At 53.3% G+C, this 20,198-nt stretch overlaps 2 protein-coding genes across 3 annotated transcripts; both read right to left on the bottom strand.

Moving 5' to 3' along the window:
• Positions 1-17: 17 nt before the first annotated feature.
• Spata2l (spermatogenesis associated 2 like) lies at positions 18-4,289 on the bottom strand. The gene is made up of 2 exons (XM_048354909.1): positions 3,768-4,289; positions 18-1,600 (listed from the first exon to the last, which is right to left on the bottom strand). The coding sequence occupies exons 1-2, from the start codon at positions 4,068-4,070 to the stop codon at positions 632-634; spliced, it is 1,272 nt and encodes a 423-aa protein (XP_048210866.1). The 5' UTR covers positions 4,071-4,289; the 3' UTR covers positions 18-631.
• A 2,824-nt stretch (positions 4,290-7,113) lies between these two features.
• Vps9d1 (VPS9 domain containing 1) lies at positions 7,114-19,907 on the bottom strand. 2 transcript variants are annotated; one of them, XM_048354906.1, is made up of 15 exons: positions 19,791-19,907; positions 18,187-18,262; positions 15,940-16,032; positions 15,677-15,839; positions 13,341-13,452; positions 13,185-13,247; positions 12,705-12,757; positions 12,508-12,595; positions 12,252-12,337; positions 11,158-11,672; positions 10,708-10,837; positions 10,254-10,462; positions 9,859-9,955; positions 8,421-8,525; positions 7,114-7,976 (listed from the first exon to the last, which is right to left on the bottom strand). In XM_048354906.1, exons 1-15 carry the CDS (start codon positions 19,887-19,889, stop codon positions 7,883-7,885), a joined length of 1,983 nt encoding a protein of 660 aa, XP_048210863.1. In that variant the 5' UTR covers positions 19,890-19,907; the 3' UTR covers positions 7,114-7,882. The 2 variants fall into 2 exon arrangements, with proteins under 2 accessions (XP_048210863.1, XP_048210864.1); XM_048354907.1 differs by lacking the exons at positions 7,114-7,976; positions 8,421-8,525 and having other exon boundaries at positions 9,866-9,984.
• Positions 19,908-20,198: the final 291 nt, after the last annotated feature.

Genomic DNA, 20,198 nt, shown 5'->3' with positions numbered 1-20,198 from the left:
AGGTCTCATTGTCCTTTAATGCACTGTGCAACACGAGTAGTGTGTGAGTAGGGCAGGGGCAGGGACAGGGAGCAAGCTGAGCTGAGGGTCATGCAGAATGGTGGTTGTCCCCCTCCAGGCTAGGGGCCATGGTTCTCCCTTTGTGTCTCTGTCGTGCTGCCTGGCAGCTGTGGGGTAGCCTCATCATGGACAGAGCTGGCCAGTGGGACGGCTGCAGGACTCTGACCTGCCAGAGGACAGGTCCTTTCCTCAGCCAGCATCTCCCGCTGCCAGACCTCGACAGCCCTGGGCACTTCCAGGCTGTGATGCCAGGAGAGCCTTAGGGTCCTCAGAGGCCACCTGGAGGCCATGTCCTGAGCCATAGGCTGTGGGTAGGCTTCTAACGGGACAGATTTGGCCCTCTACCAAGCACCTCTGGGCATGAGGACACAGACTCCTGGGAGCTTAGGACCAGCTACTAGCTAAGGCTAAGACCTCAGATAGAGTGACTTGAAGGCTCTACCCCCTCCCAGTGAGTGGAGCTTGGACTCCCCTGGGGATAGAGGGCCAGAGCAGCCAATAGCCCAAGCCACTCCCCAAGAGAAGCACCATGGAAACTCTTGCACACATCTGACTTGGGGCCGAGGTGGGCTCAGGGATGAGCCCCAGGGCTGTCATACAGTAGGGTGTCCACCTGTGCACGCTGCAGCCACAGGCGCCTCTGGGTGTCACCCAGTAGTACTCGCAGTGAGTGGCCTGGGCGGCACGCTGGTAGGGCTGCACAGTGGGTGGCGTGTAGCTGGTGGCAGGTGTCACAGCAGAGGGTGGGCAGGGCTCCAGGAGCCAGACAGCTGTGTGCTTGGTAGCCCAGGGGTTCAGGGACAGGTGCATAGGCTGAGGCCGGTGCTTCCTCTACCAGGCTGTGCCGGGGGCTGGCCCGCCCCGGGCTCCCAGGAACAGCCAGGTCTTCAGGCCGACTTAGCTCACGGCGCAGAGAGAGAAAGGAGAAGGCAGAGGGCTCGGGTTCCAGCTCCTCCTCTAGGGCCCCGTAGGGTGAGCTGCTGGCCTGAGACAAGTCCTCAGCTGGGGGATCCCAGGACTGGCCCCCAGACCCCCACAGTTTGGCACTCTGCTCCCAGAGCGGTGGCCTGTAGGTCAGTTCTGCAGGAGGTGAGTCTGGTCCTGGTGAGGGCTCTTCATACAGGCTGGCATCCTCTGAGCCCTCATCATCCTGCAGGTCCCTGTACAGGTCTAATGGGACCCCAAATGCAGAGGGGCCCCGGGGGGGCAGGGGCGGTGGCTCCTCGTCTTGGGCTAACCGCTGCTGCAGCCAGGCCACACAGGAGGCCACATCCCCACTGGCCCGCCGTGCCTGCAGCAGCTCCTCTGCTGGCAGCACGCTGGTGCCCAGCTGTGCCAGCACCTCACCCAGGATCTCGCACTCCAGCCGAAGTGCAAAGCAGCCCAGGGCCACCTGTACCAACTGGCACGCAGGAGGAAGAGCAGTCACCATCAAGCGATGGTTGTCCCGGCGCACGTAGCCCATCTTCTGGAAGCTTTTAATGAGGAGCTCCTCGGAGAGCACACCCTTCAGCACGTGCACATAGCCTCCAGAGAAGGTCTGCAAAGGAGGGGCCTTGTCACAGCTGGACCCAAGGACTGTCCTCGAATGTACTATGTCTGTGTGGGCTGCGGGCTGTCCATCCAGGCCCAGCCCTGCTTTGGCCTGGCCAGCTTCTGAACTTCCTGCCCATCCCAAGACTGGTTTAATCTTCCTGAGGCAGGCCTGAATGTAAACATTGTAAAGGTTTTTTTGTTTGTTTTTGGTGTGCGTGTGTGTCCTGGAGCTTGAGCTCAGGGCCTGGACACTGTGATGAAGCTTGTTTGCTCAAGGCCAGCGCCCTACTGAGCCACAGCTCCACATAGGGCTTTTTAATAGTTAAGTAGAGATAAGAAAAGTGTGTGAATACTTTCCTGCCTGGGCTGCTTTGACCCACCATGATCCTCAGATCTCAGCCTTCTGAGTAGCTAAAAATAAATCACCTGGACACTCTGGAAGCTGAGGTCTCAGTATCGCAGTTCTCCCCTTTGCTCCTTCCCAGGGCAGGAAATCCATGAGACTATGTCCAATTAACCACCAAAAATCAGGAAGTGGAGCTATGGCTCAAGTGGTAGAGCACTAGCTTTGCACAAAATTTGACAGCACCCAAGCCCACATATGTCACCTGGCTCAAAACAAAAAGATCTCTATACTTTAAAGTCCACTAGTCCACTTGAGGCCCCCCACGGTTCAGGTTTGAATCCAGGGCATTGTGCACACTAGGCAGGTACCATCCCACTGTAATGCACGGATAGTCTTTAGTTTTTGAGGCAGGATCTCATTATGTAGTTTAGGCTCATCTCCAATTTTATATCCTGCTTCAGCCTGAGAGCTGGGATCATACTAGGCTAATAGGGTTTTTTTTGTTTTTGTTTTCGAGACAAAGGTCTTCACCACATAGCTCAGACTGTCTTTAAATTTGAAATTATCCTGTCTCTGCCTTCTGAGTGCTAGAATCATGCATGTACTATTATGCCAAGTAGTTACTAAATGCTATTAAGCACTATTCTATGCATTTTTTCCATCACAGTCTTGGAGATCATAACATTTTTCTGTTCTTTTTTTCCTGCTGTGTTAGTAGTCCAGCATGTGGATGAAATTTTTTAGTGCTAGTTCTGGGGCTTGAACTCAGGGTCTGGGCACTTTGCCTAAGCTTTTTTTATTATTATTATTTTTATGAAGGCTAGCATTCTACCACTTGAAACTCAGCTCCACTCCCAGCTTTGGGTGGTTAACTGGAGATGAGTCTAGTGGATTTTCCTACCCAGGCTGGCTTTGAATTGTGATCCTCAGATCTCAGCATTCTGAGTAGCTAGGATTACAGGAGTGAGTCACCAGTGCCCAGGCCTATAAAACTCAAAAAAGCCTTCACCAGGTTCTAACATGCAGCTAGGTGACAGACCTGGAATAGCAAATGGAAAAGTGCTCTCTGAACTACAAATCTCTGACCACTATCGTGTGCCTCTCCCAAATCTAATATTACATAATTTTAGAACTCTCTGGAACAATGTTCTACTTCCCACGCTTAGGAAGGAGACACCTGCTAACATGGCACCAGGGCTCTCCATCCTCACCTGGGAACTACTCTCGAGTTTCTTTCTCGGGAGGAAACGGGCTCAAAATCATTGCATAACTTGCGTAAAGCCCCACAGACACAGGCTTTGCCCAAGCTCTGACCTTCAGCCGCCCGCCCCCCCCCCCCCCCCCCGGTTGCTGGCGAGCGAGCCCCTAACCCTCTTCTACCCGGAAAAGATGAATGAAAATCTAGAAACCTCGGCTCCCCGAGGGCAGCATCACCAGAGAGGCTCCGCGAGTTGCCTTAGCAACCAGCGGGGGCGTGCCCCGCCCACGTGCGCGATGACGCAACTCTCCTCTCAGAATTAGCTCGGAGCGCCACGCGGTCCGCCCCCTCCTCCGGGGGAGCGGGCGGGCCAGAGGAGCCAGGCCAGCTCTGGACGCGGCCTGTTAGCCCCGCTCAAAGGGAGAAAGGAGCCCCCCATCTTGTGGCTCTCCTCCCAACCTCCCCGTCCTCCCAAGCAACCGCGGCTAGCCTAGATCCTGGAGAAATTCGGCGGGCCCCGGGCCTCAGCATGTCCGCCACCCCTAAGCGCTCGGAGCCCCGCAGCCCCACAGCTGGACCTCCCCTCCCGAGGGAGGAGGAGCGGAGGGCCTGGCGCTGGAGTCCTACCTTGATGGTGGTGAACTCTTTTCTCCAGGGCAGAAGGTACAGATGCACGGCGGCCAGTTCTAGGAGTTCGAAGGCGCGGGCCAGGTCGCGCAGGGCGGGAGCCAGGTCGGCTCGGCCCCACAGACCGTCGGTGAGCAGCGCCAGGGCGTCGTCCTGCAGCGCTCCGTGCAGGTCGAAGTCCTCCACCAGGATCTGCCAGAGCACCGCGCGCAGCGAGGGGTCCCCGCACACGCCCGCGCGGCCCCGCCGCAGCTCGCGCTCCAGGCACAGACGGTAGTCCTCGGACAGCGAGCTGCTGCCCATCCCGGCGGGCTCGGCAGGGTGGCAGGGCCCGGCGCCGCCGCCGCCCGGTCTGCCGTGCCGCTCAGAGGGCTCCGCGCCGCGCTCCCGGAGCCCCCGCCGGCTGAGCGGCCTCCCGGAAATACGGAGATCTCAGCCCTGCGCGCGGTGCGTGCCCCGCACCGGTGGCTCCCCCCCCCCCCGGAGACTAGCTCCCGCCCGCTAAGCCCCCGGCCCAGCCAGCCGTCCCCTCGGCCACCGGATGGGGCCGTAGACACCCGGAGGAGCAGGGCGCCGTCCGCCCGAGCAGCCTCGAGCAGCCGCAGTCCCGCGGTCGGCGGGTAGCTGCAAGCTTCCGCCCGACGTCGGCTCCGCCCCCAGGCATCGGCCGCTTACGCACGGGGCGTGGCTCTTGCGCGGCACCGCCCCTGGACTGGACTGAGGACCCCGGAAGGCAGCAGCGAACATCTGAATTCCCTGGCTACGGCTACCTCGCCCCCGCCCCCGCCCCCGCCCCCATCAAGGACTGAAGGTACACCGGGGGCTCCCAATAAACGTCCCCTTGAAACTATGTCCCAATATCCCCCAACACCTTACTGACAAGGTGATGGACAGAGGGGGTGCGGGACCGCGGGCCCATGGGAACAAAGGTCTTCCTGGAAGCAATCGCAGCAGTTCTGACTGCAGAACTGTGACAGTAAATGTCTGTATTAAACCCACAAATTGTGGTAGTTACAGCAATCATAGGACACTTGTATAGGGCTCATGTACTTGTTCTGCCCCCCCCCCACCCCCCGCGAGTCATGGGGCTTGAACTCAGGGCCTGAGCACCGTCCCTGGCTTCTTTTTGCTTAAGGCTAGTGCTCTACCACTTGAGCCACAGCGCCATTTCTGGCTTTTTCTATATATGTGGTGCTGAGGAATCGAACCCAGGGCTTCATGTATGCGAGGCAAGTACTCTACGGCTAGGCTATATTCCCAGCCCCATGTGTACTTGTTCTGATGGCCACCACTGAGGTCTTAGGCACAGCATCAACCTCACAAATGTGGATAGATGTTCAGAGATCCTGCCCCACATGGGTATCCCAACTCGGAAGCTGCCCTAGCTAATTCTGGGGGGGGGGGGGGGGAAGCAGAAACAAAACACTTGCACATGAGCCTGTGCTGGTGGAAGGCATGTGAACAAAATTAATTACTATGGGGGCTAGCATGGCTCAAGTGGTAGAGTGCTAGAAGGAGCACAATGCCTGGAGTTCAAGCCCAGGTATTGGCAAAAATAGTAAGTACATACATACTTTGCATTTGAGCCAAAGCACCACTTCCAGCTTTTTCTGTTTGTATGCTACTAAGGAATCAAACCCAGGGCTTCATGCATGCTAGGCAAGCACTCTACCATTGAGCCACATTCCCAGCTGTTTCTAGTATTGGGACTTGACTTCAGGGCCTCACCATTTTTTTTTTTTATTGACAAGGTGATGTACAGAGGGGGTATAATTACATAATAAGGTAGTGAGGACATTTCTTGTCTTGTTAAACCCTCCCTCATTTTTCTTTCCCTTTCCTAGTTCAGATAAGCATATATACAAAATCCAGTATACCAAAATCATATATAGTGACCACGGGGGTACGCCAAAGGAAATTCACCTAGTACATTAAACTTAACGACAACTCCCTTGGAGTTCATTTTGCTTAGCCTCATTTTATATAATCATATGTACATAGCTGCTGAGCTATTGTGACCGTCTGATAGGTCTATCCTAGACCTTTTTATGCTTATTTAGTAATTGTTTGGTTTTAGAGACACACTGTAAAGTTGCTGACCAAGACATGTGGAAATACCATTTGAAAAGGTTTATCATTTTACAGACATGATCTCTACTTTTCTCCCTCCCACCCCAACAACCACATATCAGGGAGACCATGGGCCTTTGTTGTCTGTGTTCTAGGCTTGTCCCACTCAACATTATTTGTTCAAGATCTGACCATTTCATGGCCTCACTCTTTTTTTTTTGGCCAGTCCTGGGCCTTGGACTCAGGGCCTGAGTACTGTCCCTGGCTTCTTTTTGCTCAAGGCTAGCACTCTGCCACTTGAGTCACAGCGCCACTTCTGGCCATTTTCTGTATATGCGGTGCTGGGGAATCGAACCCAGGGCTTCAAGTATATGAGGCAAGCGCTCTTGCCACTAGGCCATATCCCCAGCCCCTCATGGCCTCACTCTTGCTTGGCTTTTTCACTTACAGCTGGGACTCTACCACACCTCCAATCCTATGGGCGTTAATCTCGAATTCCCAGAGTTTCAATTGTAAACAAAAGATGAAAATGACTGAAGTAAACGTCACAGAAAAAAAAAAAAACACCACAAAAAACACATGGAGCTAGCAACAAGCAGTCCCACCACCCAGGACCTTACTACAGGGTGTGGTCCTGCCACAAGTGAAGCCAGCAAGTGCTCACTTAACACACAGCCTACCTCTACCATTCTGCAAAGCTGTGCTTTAAAATCAATTTCCTGATGTCAGCTAGGCCTGTAGTAGGGACATACGCATCACACAATGCTCTGTGGGTACTTGGGATGCTCAGGCCCAGGAAGCGAGGATGCAGTGCTTCACAGGACGATGAACTATATCAACTGGTGACATGCCTCTTGGAATCAGCAGAGGAGTCGAAGCCCATTGGGTGGCAAGTCTGTGCTTCTCTGAGAGTAGGGGACCAGTATGTTGCAGGGATGATGGGAGCCAGCCTCTCTGGTTCCAGTGCTGGATGAGAAATAGGTGGGATGGAAATTTCTGGACACTCCTGCCTGAGAACAGGTGGGCTCAGGACTGCAGGGTATGTTCTCTAGCCCTGGACACCCACCAATGTGCTGCAGAGCTATGATTCTTAGAGGGTGAAGCCCACATCTGCCAGGTCAGGAACCCTTCAGGAGGTACAGGGGGCCTGGGGATGCTGTGGCTTCTCATACCTGCTCCTAATGGTCTCTGCAGGTGGCACAGAGTAGTCATGCTGTGATACCAGCATCCAGGCTCCTGCCTGGACAGTGGATGGGACTGAGTGAGCCACACAATCTAACAGATCATCACCTTTATTTTATCCTGGGTTGGTGGTACACTGGGTATTGACCCATCAGGTGCTGACCCTTGGGTTTGCACTGACCTGGAAGAAGCTGTACAGCCATGAGCACTGGCCACCATTCAACCAGGGTTCATACTCTACTGCCAAGGTGGCAAAGAACACCACCAGGGAGGGAGCAGAGCTCTGAGCCCCAGGCATGGAGCAAGGACACCTGAGCCAGCAGAAGTAAGCAGAGAAACAAAGCAGTCACCACCAGACAAACAGCACAGCCTCACCCTGACTTTGCCCAGGCCTCCTGGGCATTCTCAGTCTTAGCTCTCACAAGCCTCAAATGCTGACTGTTACAAAGTACTGGAGAAATCAAAACCAGACTTGCTGTCTCTGCTTTTGGTCCATTTCCTGGCTCCTCGGCACTGATGCACAGCCACAGCTACTGCTAACCTGCTTTCCCAGCAGGAGGCTCTGTCGGGAGTATGCAGGTCCTAGGGGGCAGTAGCTAGTGCTTCCCTTTATGAGGTGTCTCAAGAGGCCAGCACAGGACAGAGAACAGCAGGACACCAGAAGCTGACTCAGTCCCATGCTGTTTGGTTGCGAGGTGGCACTAGAGTGTCCCTGGGCCTCTAGGGTTAGGAGGGAAGCAAGGGCTGGAGCAAGAGCTAACCTCCCCATAGTGTTCCAGTGCCGGTGGTGCAGAGCAGCATGGAAGCTACTGAGTGGTCTTCGGTAGCCCCTAGCTCCTTTGCGTTCTGGGGTCTGGTCTCCATTACCTGCCCAGGGCACCCTGGGCCAGCAGCTCCACATAGCTCAGGGCACTCTGCAGTGAAGTCAGGCAGTAGCCCTCCTCTCCAATCAGGTACCTTAATGGAAGTGGACAGAGGGGCCTGTGTTACCTGATGGGGACCCAGCACTTCCCCTAGACACCCCCAGCACTCTGGAGGGCAGCATCTGCACCGGCAGGGAAGGACCTGGGTGCTGAGGTGGCCAGAGTTGAGGATGTCAGGGGTTGGTCCTGGCTTTTTCCCCAGAACACACTACTCAGAGGAGCGCCCCCTTCAGCTTCTCTCTAGGGTCTTAAGTAGGAATTGTGGGGAACACAGGAGTGAGCCCCCATGCTCAGGTGGACCAACCCATGTTGCCCAAAGGTGACAGGGGCCTGCAAGCCTACTGTGGCCCTCAGGGCCTGTTACTATTGCATGATTTAAGCTTGGAGTAAGGTCTCCTTGTAGAAACAGTTCCCCTGTTCCCCGCACAGACCCCAACCATGGGGTGGCACCCCCCCCCCCACTGGTCTGGACTCCTACCCCTCATGGATGAATTCCTCCAGGGCTGCACACTCAGACACCAGCTGGGGTAGGCCACTCCTTAGCACCACAAAGGACAGGATTGGTAGCAGGTCATCAGCACCACTGCTGGGCAAAGACACAAAGGCTGGTGGGCCTACGGCCAGAGTCCTCTTGCTCTGCCCCCCTGGGGTCATCTTGGCTTGGCAGGCTGCAGTCCCTACACCCTCCCATTCACCAGTAGTACAGGACACCCCTTGGCCAAGGTGAGCCTGTCTCTAAGTGGAGGCCAGGGCAGAGCTGGAGTGTGGATACACTGCAGCCCTTTTCTGTTCTCCAGGCTTTGAGAAGCCCAGGGGCAGAAGGAAACTGAAACCAGGGGTCAGTTATAGCTGCACTGGGCTCCCAGCCCCACTCAGAGACGGTCTAATTGCACTAAGGAAAGCACAGGTGATGTCTTGCAGGGAACAAGGAGCAAGGAGGAATCTAGAATTCAGCTTGGGTCAGACCCTTCCCCAACAGGCCAGCAAGGCTCCACCCACCTGCTGTATCTGCTCAGGGTCCTGCCAACTGCAGGGTCATATACCACCTCAATGGCTTCACAGATGGGACTGACATGAGCAAGGCTGAGCCTTGCAAACACTTTGTATAGGAATTCTAAAATGAATAAAGGGGCAGGGGAGAGGGGCAAGCCAGCTTGGTGGGTACCGTCCCACTGGTCCCTGCAGTGAGGGAACTAACAGAATGACCTGGAGTGAGCAGGAAACTTCTGCTTTCTCCTTGCTATGAGCTCCTGAATTCACCATGAGCTCTGATTTCTCCTTGTTGGGGTGGAGGGCAAGATCACAGCCTCCTACCTGTAATGGTAGTCTCAGGGTTAATCCTTTCCTTGGAACAGAGTGGCAGGAGGTAGAGCTCATGCAAAGACTGAGGGGACATCAGCTCTGGGCCAGAAGTTTGTTGGCCAGAGCTGAATGTTAGAGGAGTTTGAAGTAGATCAGACATCCTGAAGCCCAGGCTAGTGGACTCAGGACCCCCTCCACACTGTGCTGGGAGGCCCGTGCAGATAATGGACCCTTTCCTAGACCTCCAAGGGGGCCTCAGAGTCTGTACCTCCTCTGCTGTCTCTGGGTATCCAACTGAGCATCCAAGTGTGTGCTTCTGAGAAGAGCAGCACTGTTTATCATCCTATGAGCCAGGGACCCTGGTCCCTAAAAAACACCTTGGCCCTGCCCTCTGGAATGCATGGGTATGGGGACAGAAACCCTGCCTCTGCCTGAGCCCAGGGTCTTTGGCAGGAGTAGACTGTGCTGATCACAAGATCCAGGGATGCTCACGAGGATGCAGGGCCACTGGGGTCCTCCTCAGCCAGGCCTGCTCTCCTCAGGCCTCTGAGAGCAGGACACACATACTAGTGCTCTCCCTACTAGAGTTGTCGCTTGGCCCTCCTGGGACTCACATGGCAGCCGTGTGGGGCTGGAGTCCGGCCTCTGGCCTGGCCTCCTGGGTTCGGCAGTAGTCTTCTGCACAGATGCAGATGACCCGCAGGGTCCGTACTGTGGCACAGAAATGTGGCTTCAGGGGTCTGGAGGTGCAACAGGAAGACCCAGGAGGGACATGGAGACCCAAGGGGTCCAGTGTGTGGGGAACCCCTTCTGCTCCTCCCACTCAGGGACTTGGACAGCTCTGTCCCTCCTGTCAGTACCCACCCACCTCCTGATGTGCATGGATAGCTGGATAGCTGGCAACTTTCCTCTAGGGGATCTGAAGCTCAGGGGAAGGTTTCAGGCCCTAGGCCACCTCCTAGGATGGGAGTCTTTATCTGACCCTGACTATCAAACTTGCCACACTCACCAATACATTCCAGCTTCTTCTGGGGGCAGCTTTCCAGGACCAGCAGGCCCAGCTCCTGGGCTGCAGTGAAGTAGGGGTAGGTGCTGGCTCCCTTAGACTCAGGGTCCTGGGGGAGGAGCTTGGTAGGGATGCCAAGGGTGGTAGGGGGTGCATTCCTGTAGAGCTCCATGCTCCTACTCAGGGCGGCCTCCTGTGAGTAGTACACTCTCCTGGGGGTAGAGAGAAGACAGGCTTAGCTATCTTGGAGACACTGCCCCAGATGCAGGGCCGTGGCTGGTGGTCCCTGGAGCTCAGTCATGAGGAGAGCTACCCTGCTGAAGACTCCGGACTTAGAGGTGTATAAGGTCCACATGTAAACTGGAAACACTTCGGGAACTCCAAAGAGAGCATAAGGTAATTAGAATGTCTGAGACCTTTGGGGGACTGGGGTGGTCCTTTGGGCTAGGGGCTATACCTGTAGAGGGCAAGCAGCAGGGGCCACAGCGGGGAGAAGAAAGGCTCTTCGATGCAGGCTAGGCAGCGGTCCTTGGAGGCAGCTGTGTTCAGGCTTTCGAAGGCCAGAAGGGTCAGCGAGAGTAGCCTGTCTGCCAGAAGCAGAGCTGGGGATGTCTAGACAGGCCCTTGGCCTGCACTGCCTCCAGAAGCTCCAAGCCCAAAGCCAGCCTGGTTGGCTGAGCTACAGGCAGTATCTGGGCTCAGTAAGGAGGAAATTCTGTCTGGTCCTTCCACTTGTCTCAATCCACCCATACCCACCCACTGTCTGAGGGACTAGGGCAGGCCAGGGCCTGTTCTGCTGACTGAGCGCTTGGCCTCACAGGTAGACAGAGGGTAGGGCACTGGCAAGCTACACCTGCCAGCTGACAGACTCAGTGGCTACAGCTCTTGTACTAGTGCTATGGCTCACCGATGGCATTGTGTATGTCCTTCACTGTGTTCTTCAGTTGCTCCAGCATGGGTTCCCTCTTTGCTCCCGGGGTCTGTGGCTCGGGGTGCCCCCCAGGGCCCCGGCCCCACCTCTCAGATGAAGCCAAAAACTGTTCCAGATCCTCAAAAGAGCTGTCCTTGTCTGGCAGGCGGGATGAGGCATCCACCAGGGGTGATGGAGGCCTGGCTGAGCTGCTGTCTGCCCCTCTCTCCAGGGGGCCAGGGTGAAGTTGGGGAATAGAGGGGGTAGCAGGGGGTTCATCCTGAGGCTTTGGGGCTGTGCTAGGCTCTGGTGGGGACAGCATGCAGTAAAGACTCTGAGAAGACCGGAGTCGCCGGCTTCCCGGAGCCAGTGATCTGTCGGTCTCTGGGGGCAGAGAGCAGCAGCCTGGAGCAGATGCAGCACTGGCTGTCTGGCTCACAATGGAGTACAAAGCACTGTACACCGCACACTGGAGCTTCTTGAGGAGCTGTGAAATTGGGTGGTCGGGAAGACTGCAAGGAGAGGAGCAAATGCAGCAAAGACCTTGAAGGGGCCACAAAGGAAGGCATGCACCACTGCCTGCCCACTATGCTTACCCTAACAGAGCATGCACCATAGAGACTGCTGTCAGCATTGAGCAGGACTGTCATCACTTCTTGTGGCCTCAGGGCTGAGAAATCAGTCCTCAGTACCTGATAGTGGCCTCAGCCCTCTAAGCCTTTGGCCCTTATCTGTGACATCTACCTGTCTATATAAAGTTGGCCCACTATGAAAGGTTTTGGAGAACTGACTCCTACAGTTTCTCGTTAGTGGATGTCACAAAGTATAACTTGCCTCAACTTGGGAAGCTAAAAGAAGCCAAATAAAAGCCATCAGCCAAAGGCCTTTGGAGTTGCCAGCCCAGGCATAAGCAGCACAAGCCCCTGTGTGTGACATCCTTGCCCCTGTGGTCTGCTGTCCCTGATGACTGTGGTCTCTGACACCTTCCTCCCTCCCCTTCCTAATTAGTCTACTTTCTTTCTGTCTGTATCATCTATAATCAGGGTAAGGAGCTCAAGGCTGGGGAATAGAGTCTGTGGGGCCCAGGGTACCTGAGCAGGTGGGAGACCAGGCTGGTCACCAGCGACAGGTCCCCTGGGCTTCTCTTGAGCTTGGCTCGCCAGTGCTTTGGCCAGTCCTGCAGGACAGGGGGCCTTGGAGGAAAGCAAAGTAGGTCCCCCACCATGGATACCCTCACCCCTGCAAGGTTTGTGCCGGGGACTTCCTCGGGGTGTGGGGTAGACAAACTCTTGCAGACTCAGGTGACCCTGGCTCTGCCACCACCCTGCTGGGACCAGCAGGACTCACATGGTCTTGCTCATACTCCAGGATAGCTGCATAGAGGGCCCGCTGTTCCCGCTCCTCCGGAGTCAGAGCAACCTGACTGCAGAACCGCCTGAGTAGGAACACAGACAAGCTGGAGGCCCCAGTGCTGGACCTGTGGACACAGGGAACCTCTGCCACTGGGCTTCCCGCCTTGGCCTGTGAGGCAAAGAGAAACACACCTGTTGGCAGCCTCCTGGAGCCGGAGGCGGCGCTCCTCCATCTTCCGCTGTAGCTGAGATGGCAGAGTCAAGGGCTGGCAGTGTCTGACATAAGTGGGCTGTCCTTCCCCATCCCTTATATGCTCCACACCTACCCATACCCTAGATATTCTGGGGTCCCCAGGCAGTTGATGCTCTGCTTGCCCTCTAAAGATGTAGCCTAGCAGTGGGCAAAGCCAGAAGGACAGAAACCAACTCAGGGAATGTGACTGGGAGAAGCAAATCTCAGGCAATTTGGAGGATGGAGAGGAGCTTCTTGGTGCTAGGGAGGGTGGAAGGCAGCTTATGCAGAGGCCATGTCTCCCTGAGGACATGCTTCTCCAGAGCTGGAAGGGTGCTCAGTCCCACACTGAACCTGGCACACAGCTCTCCTCTCCCTCTACCCACTTCTCCACTCCCAGCTCTGCAATCTCTCCCACTGTGAGCTCTACTCAAGGATGCTGTTTCCTCCCGGGCTTTGGCGATCACCAGATTCTCCATCATTTGCCGCTGAAGAGACAGGGTCTAGGAAGAAGGCAGATGTAAGCCCCACTTTTAACCTACCTCTGGGTTCCCCCTCCCCCAACTAATGCCAAGTGCATCTTTAGTGCCACTCACCAGTGAAGTCTTCTGCATTGCCTGGCTGGGGTCCAGACGGGCCATCCTAGCCTCGTATGTGGCCTTCAGCTTCTGGTTTTGCAGAGAGGCCTCTTCCAGTGGTGTCAGCTCCCTGGTAATAGTGACAAGCTGCCATCCATACCCTGGGAGCCCGGAAGTGCTCTGAAAACTTTCTTTTCAGGTGAGGAAAAGATGCACCTTTCCTTCCTGACCTCGCTTTCAGACCAGAAGGAAAGAATGGGCAGGGTTGTCTGAGTGATCAAGAAGTACTGTCGTTTCTAATCAGCTGAAATATGGGCCTTGGTATTTTTTTTTTTCCAGTCCTGGGCTTGGACTCAGGACCTGAGCACCCTCCCTGGCTTCTCTTTGCTCATGGCTAGCACTCTTCCACTTGAGCCACAGTGTCACTTCTGGCCATTTTCTATATATGTGGTGCTGGGGAATTGAACCCACGGCTTCATGTATAAGAGGCAAGCACTCTTGCCACTAGGCCATGTTCCCAGTCCTTTTCAGGACTCTTGACTCAAGAGGAACTGGTCATCTGGACTTTTATGAAAATCAGCCAAATATCTGTTGCAGCAGCATGGAGCTCTGCATAAGTCAACAGTGAGATTTGTCTGCTACCCACAAGTTTTCAAGTAAAATGTGTTCACTTGGCAAGGTATAATAGCATCATGCCTCTTCATCTCCCTGCTTCGGGGATCATGGAGAAGATGGGGTGGAGAGAAGCAAGACTAAGAAGGGAGAGTCCATCCTGAAGTTGAAATTTCTTCCCAGCCCTGAGGCCCAAGTCTAAGAGCCAGGCAGATGTAGGCACTGACTGGGGCAGGAAAAGGGCCCTAGGTTCATCTGCACTGTGTTCACTGAGCTTCTAACATCTGTATCTTGTTATCTTTTGTTAGTTCTAGAAAACTTTTGTTTTCAAATAATGCCTTTCTCCAATCTAGAACTCTAAGAAACATTGTTAGGTATTCTAACTTTCTTTCTTTCTTTTTTTTTTTTTGGCCAGTCCTGGGGCTTGGACTCTGGGCCTGAGCACTGTCCCTGGCTTCTTTTTGCTCAAGGCTAGCACTCTGCCACTTGAGCCACAGCGCCACTTCTGGCCATTTTCTGTATATGTGGTGCTAGGGAATCGAACCCAGGGCCTCATGTATATGAGGCAGGCACTCTGCCACTAGGCCATATCCCCGGCTATTCTAACTTTCTTGTTTTTAGTATTGTTTCTGTCACGTCTCCTGGATATACATTGACCTTTACCAATTTATTCCTTTTTCAGCTGTGTTTGCTTTACTGTTATATATTCATTCTCTCTCTCTTTCCCCCTCTCTCTCTCTCCATATATATATATACATATATATTTTTTTAAAGAAAGAAAATAGATAAGACTGGCCTCAAATTTACACTGGCATTATAGGAATATGCCAGGATAAGTCTGGCCTATCCATTCGTTTTTGTTGTCTGTTCAGACTTTCACTAGAAAATATAATTTATTTTTATTCCCAACTCTTTTAAAAAAAATACTTTCGTCATTGTGTAGTTTCATTTCTACTTGGTTCTCCTCTCCCCTCCCCTCTTTGCTCTTGCTTAGCTTTTTTTTTTTTTTTTTTTGCCAGTCCTAGGGCTTGGACTCAGAGCCTGCGTCCAAGTTCTGGGCTTCTTTTTGCTCAAGGCTAGCACTCTACCACTTGAGCCACAGTGCCCACTTCCGGCTTTTCTGTGTATGTGGTGCTGAGGAATTAAACCCAGGGCTTCATGCATGCTAGACAAGGACTCTACTGCTAAGCCACACTCCCAGCCCTCTGGCTCAGCTTTTTTCAACTCAAGGCTTCCCACCTACCATTTGAGCCACACCTTCACTTTCGGTTTTTTGCTAGTTAATTGGAAAGACACCTCTCAAAGATCTGTCTGCCTGGCTGGCTTCAAACTGCAGTTCTCAGATCTCAGCAGGCTCTTGAGTAGGTAGGATTATAGGCATGAGCCACCAGCAGCTGGCAACTTTATACTTTCTTCTTCAAGTACTTTCAAACTGTTATTTCTAAACACAGAGTCGTTTAATCTATGCTTAGTTATGTAGAGACTTTGTAAGTCTGTTTCTATTATCATTTCCTCATTACTTGTTTCCTTTTCTGTTTGGCTCTGTTTGATCCTGTGCAAATATTAATTCAAAGAGAGAGGAATGTACTTTCTTCCTAAGAGGACTTGCACTTGCTTCCTCCAGGAGAAATGGTGCTTCTACCCTGGGACCCTCTGTAACCAAGCTCCCTGTGGGATCTCACTCTGCTTTACCACTACACCCAGTCCCAGGCTCAAAACATCTCCCACTTGGCCCATCTTACTTCTTAGAGGTCTGTGATTCTGCCACCTGCAGCTTCTGGAAGATCTCTGGTGGCAGGAAAGGAGAAAGCTTCCCTCCTTCATCCGAACACACCCGGCGGTGGCGGCTGGTGGGCAAGGGGGCTGGAGGAGCCATGGGCATGGCTGGCTTCAAGTGCATTTTCCCTAAAAACCACATCAGACAGGGGTCAGCAGGCTGCTCCCTATTTGACAAAGCAGATGCTGGCTGGGGGTGCCTGGGAAAACCCCTTCTCTGGAAACCCACCAAGCTTGGCAGCTGTTGACTGAGCCCTCTCCAGACACTGCTCTGCCAGTTTCAGCATCTTTGATGTGTCAGGAAGCACAGTTTCCCCAGCTTCTGAAGAAGGGACAAGAGGGCTGATTACAATCAGATTTACCAGGAATCAGATAGTTGCTGAGGTAAGAATGACAAGGAAGTGGAAAGCTGGGCAAGCCACTCTTTTTTTTTTTGTTTGTTTTTTTAGTGTGTTAATTTTCTTTTTATTGGGGGAAGGACAGAAAGGTTGATACAATTTCACCTCATTTCCCCCCTTGGCCTGAGATTGGCTTTCTCTTGAAGACCCAAACTGTTCAAAATGGCATTTCCTATACTGAGGTTGTTTCTGATTTCTCCATCTACATTCAGGATAAGCAAAAACAAAAAACTTGATCTTTTGGAAGCATTTCTAATGCCATACACACAAATAAATTTCCCTTCTCAAACTTACTGATGGCTAAAATCCTAATTAACTTGTACAAATTTAGTAATCTACTAAGAACATGTGCATTTTTTTTCCTTTCACAAGTGCTGCTGTTACTTGAACAGAATGCTTCTGAATTAGAGTAACTGGAATAAATATTAGAAAAGAAAATAGTGCAGCAAGAATCTGAGACCAAAAAAAAAAAAGAATCTGAGACCAGCAAAAAAACCTTTTACCAGAAACTTGCTACAAAAAATCTTCTACATCTTATTTCACCAAATCTTTAAATTCTGTAACAATTTCCATCAAAATACAAAATGCTAATATAATGTATGAGACCGTAAAATAGTTTGAACTGGTATGATGGTAATAAATATGAAAGAAAGCATGAAAATCCTCCCAATAATCAAATTAGAGGCTTCAAATAACCTCCCCTTTAAAATGCTTCATCGCTAATCGCAAGCCACTCTTAATTCATCTCTGACCATGGGCTCAGTCGGGCTCAGGACCATGTGCATGCCTGGGCTTGGCCAGCTCAGCATTACACTGAGCCTTGTGCCTAGTTGTGCCTAAGCATCAGGGACCTGCACCCCCTCATTAGACCTGTCTGCAACCATAGCACCTTTAGAAGTGGTCATGTTTATGTCAAAGATCTACCTTTCTGCAAGTATTAATGTCAAGACCCTCTACCTAGAGGCACCCGTATTACTCCTTCCCTCCATGGGACCGCTTCTTCTGGTAGATACAGCTTACACCCTGGGGCTTGTCAGTCCCAGCTCTGGGCTTACATTCTCTCCTTACAGACCCTATTTCCGGGCTGGGAATATGGCCTAGTGGTAGAGTGCTAGCCTCATATGCATGAAGCCCTGGGTTCGATTCCTCAGCACCACATATATAGAAAAAGCCAAAAATGGCGCTGTGGCTCACGTGGTAGAGTGTTAGCCTTGAGCAAAAAGAAGCCAGGGACAGTGCTCAGCCCCTGAGTCCAAGACCTAGGACTGGCCAAAACAAAAAACAACAAAAAACTACTGAAGACCCTGTTTCCCCTTCATTTCATATCTTTTCCAGCTCCTCAACTCTTCCTAAAACTGTCCTTACTCATCCTTACCTTGCCAAAGATGGCAGGCTACTCAGGTTTCTCTGTCCTCTGAGATGTCACATTTCCTTGGGGGTCTCCCTGCCAGCCCTTTATCCCAATGTCTCAATCCTGGAGTGCTAGAGCTCAGCTGATCTCATTTGCCTCTGTGGATCAGGGATGACCACTAGCTATTCTCCAGTGGGTTGCTTGTTCCTCAGATTTAACAGGTCACAGTGGGATGTCTCCCACTGTTCTTCTTACATGATCTGCTTCAGCCTTGCCATCTGCCCAGAGCAGCCCTGTCTCCAGAAGCTTCAAATCAAGTCTGACTGGCTTCACTCTAGGTTGTTCAGCTTGCTGTCCTCACCACAGTCTCTCCACATCTTAGCTCCTATGCTGACCACTCCTACAAAGCTCAAAGCCTCTATGAGTTTCCCTCCACACTGGAACAACGCTAGCTCCACCCAAGGTGTAGAGCCCTGTCATACCTGCTTCCTTTGCAGGGCTTTGCAGATCTCTCTAAAGGGAATGCTCCCATACATGTGTAGCTCAGTCCTCCTTGCTTTGAGCCATTGTCTTGCCCCGCACCAGTCACTCAATGGTACTATGTCATACCTTTTCCACCAGGCTGGAAAGTTAAAGGAGACCGTCCCCCCTCAGGCCTAGAACCAATTATGGGCCAATATGCCCACCATTTGATCTTATGAGAAGAGTAGCAAACGTGAGAGCCCACCTCTAGTTGTCTCTACTTCCTCCAGTAACACCTGGGAGATGTAGTGGATGCTCCTCAGGTACTCCATGTATGCTTCCTGCATCCAGGGAATAGAACGGCAGGGGTCAGGACAGCAGAAGTAAGAGTAACTGCATCATGCTGGCCTGGTACCCTTGTGGAAAACACAGAACAGCAGTGCTCAGTTTCTAAAGGACTTTTAGGATGCATTGGTTAGTTGTTTGGCTGATAGTCCCCCCTGCACACCCCCTGCTCAGTGGTAGTCTGCCTGGGACAGAAAAAGGAAAAGATGGAAGTACCAAAGTCAGAGAACTTCCTACAACATCTGCACTGGATTTAGCTGGGCATGTCTCTCTTATGGCCTTTCTCTCGAGCATGGGAAGGAACTGCACTTCATTCTAGGGGCCTGGGGAGGCATAACCAGTGGTTGTTGTCATTTATCACTTTGTACAACAAGTTTCCTGCCTATGCAACTCAAAGAACATTCACTACATGGGTTAATTAAGAAAAGTATTTCCTTGGAGGCTAGAGAGGGAGTGAGGGTGCAAATCATAGTCTTTGTTTTTCTTTCTGGTCCTGGGGCTTGAACTCAGTGCCTGGATGCTGTTCTCTGAGCCTCTTTGTGCTCAATGCTAGCACCCTACTGCTTGAGCCATAACACCACTTCTGGCTTTTTCTGAATAGTTTATTGGAGATGAGAATCTCAGGACTTTTCTACCTGGAGTGGCTTTGAACGGTGATCCTCAGATCTCAGCCTCCTGAGTAGCTAGGATTACAGGTGTGAGCCACTGTCTGGCTCCTGGCAATACTCTTACTTTTTGCCATTGGGTCTGGGAAATCCCTTACTCCAAGTCCCAGAGTAAGAATTTCTAGTGTACACAGAAGCCGAGAATACTCAAATTGGCCCTTTAGAAATCAGAGCTGCAGGTACCATGGCATGTTGTGTGTGTTGTTGAATTACCCATCTTTTACGTCTGTACTTCAGAGATAAAGATAAAGTCAGCTTTAGGCAAGGTTTCTGATGCTGCCCTCAAAAACCAACTTGGCGAACTAGGTAAGATGCTTCTTCCAGGTACACGCAGACTCCTGCCCTCCTTGGGTGGTTAGGCCACCTTTTCTACCTGGTGGTCATCCATTGCATCCACCGGAACTCCTAGTGACAGGTCGCACCCCTCCCCTTCCGACGTTTCTTTTCAGAGGGCCGCTGAAGGCGACTGCAAACAGCTGCATCGTGAATGAACGGGCACTCGGCCGTTCCTGAGTTAGTTCTCTGATTAAACCTAGTCTCTGCCTAGAAAAACCTACGTGGACACAGAATTATCCCTCGCATCCGCCGTGGAGGGCTGCCCCGGCGGCCTCTCGACCTCCCCTTACCAACAGAGCCTCGGCTCCCATCCCCAGACTCTCAGCACAGACGGCAAAACTGAGCCCGGCAGCAAGGTGCAGGCGGTGCCGAGGTCGGCTCCGCGCGGGCCGCCGTCCTCCCGGGAGCTCCGGGCCGGTCCCGGGCCGCCGCGCGCGGCCGCCAGCCCCCGCCCGTCCCCACCGCGGCACCGGGTTCCTCTCGAGGCCGCTGCGGTGCCGCCCCCCCATCCCCCCCGTCTCACCCGGGGCCGGTTGCCGGTGTCCAGCTCGATGGCCCCGTTGGCCAGCTTCATGGCGCTCTGCAGCGGCTTGGCCGCGCCGTCCCCGGCCGCAGCAGCCATGGCGCGGCGAGGGGAGGCGACGGCGTGGGGCGGGGCCGGCGGTCGCCAGAGGGAACGCGGTGCGCCAGGTTAGCCGGAGCCGCCGAGGCGGTGGACTTCCGGAAGGGGCCTAGACACCCTTCCGGAGGCCTCGGCGAGGGACTTCCGCCCGCGAGTGGCCGGGCCGGGCGTGGCCTGAAGGCCGCTGGGGGCGGGCTTCTCCGCGTACGAGCGCGGCGATAGGCGGAAAGAACTGCCTCGCGTTCTTGCCTGGAGCGGCGGAGTGCGGCGGCCGGCGCCTCTCTGTCTGTGGCCGCTCCTCCGCCGCGG

The sequence above is a fragment of the Perognathus longimembris genome, chromosome 10, assembly GCF_023159225.1.
Source record: "Perognathus longimembris pacificus isolate PPM17 chromosome 10, ASM2315922v1, whole genome shotgun sequence".
NCBI lineage: Eukaryota > Metazoa > Chordata > Mammalia > Rodentia > Heteromyidae > Perognathus > Perognathus longimembris.
Note: the sequence above shows the minus strand (reverse complement) of the source record. Positions and strands in the feature narration are given on the sequence as shown.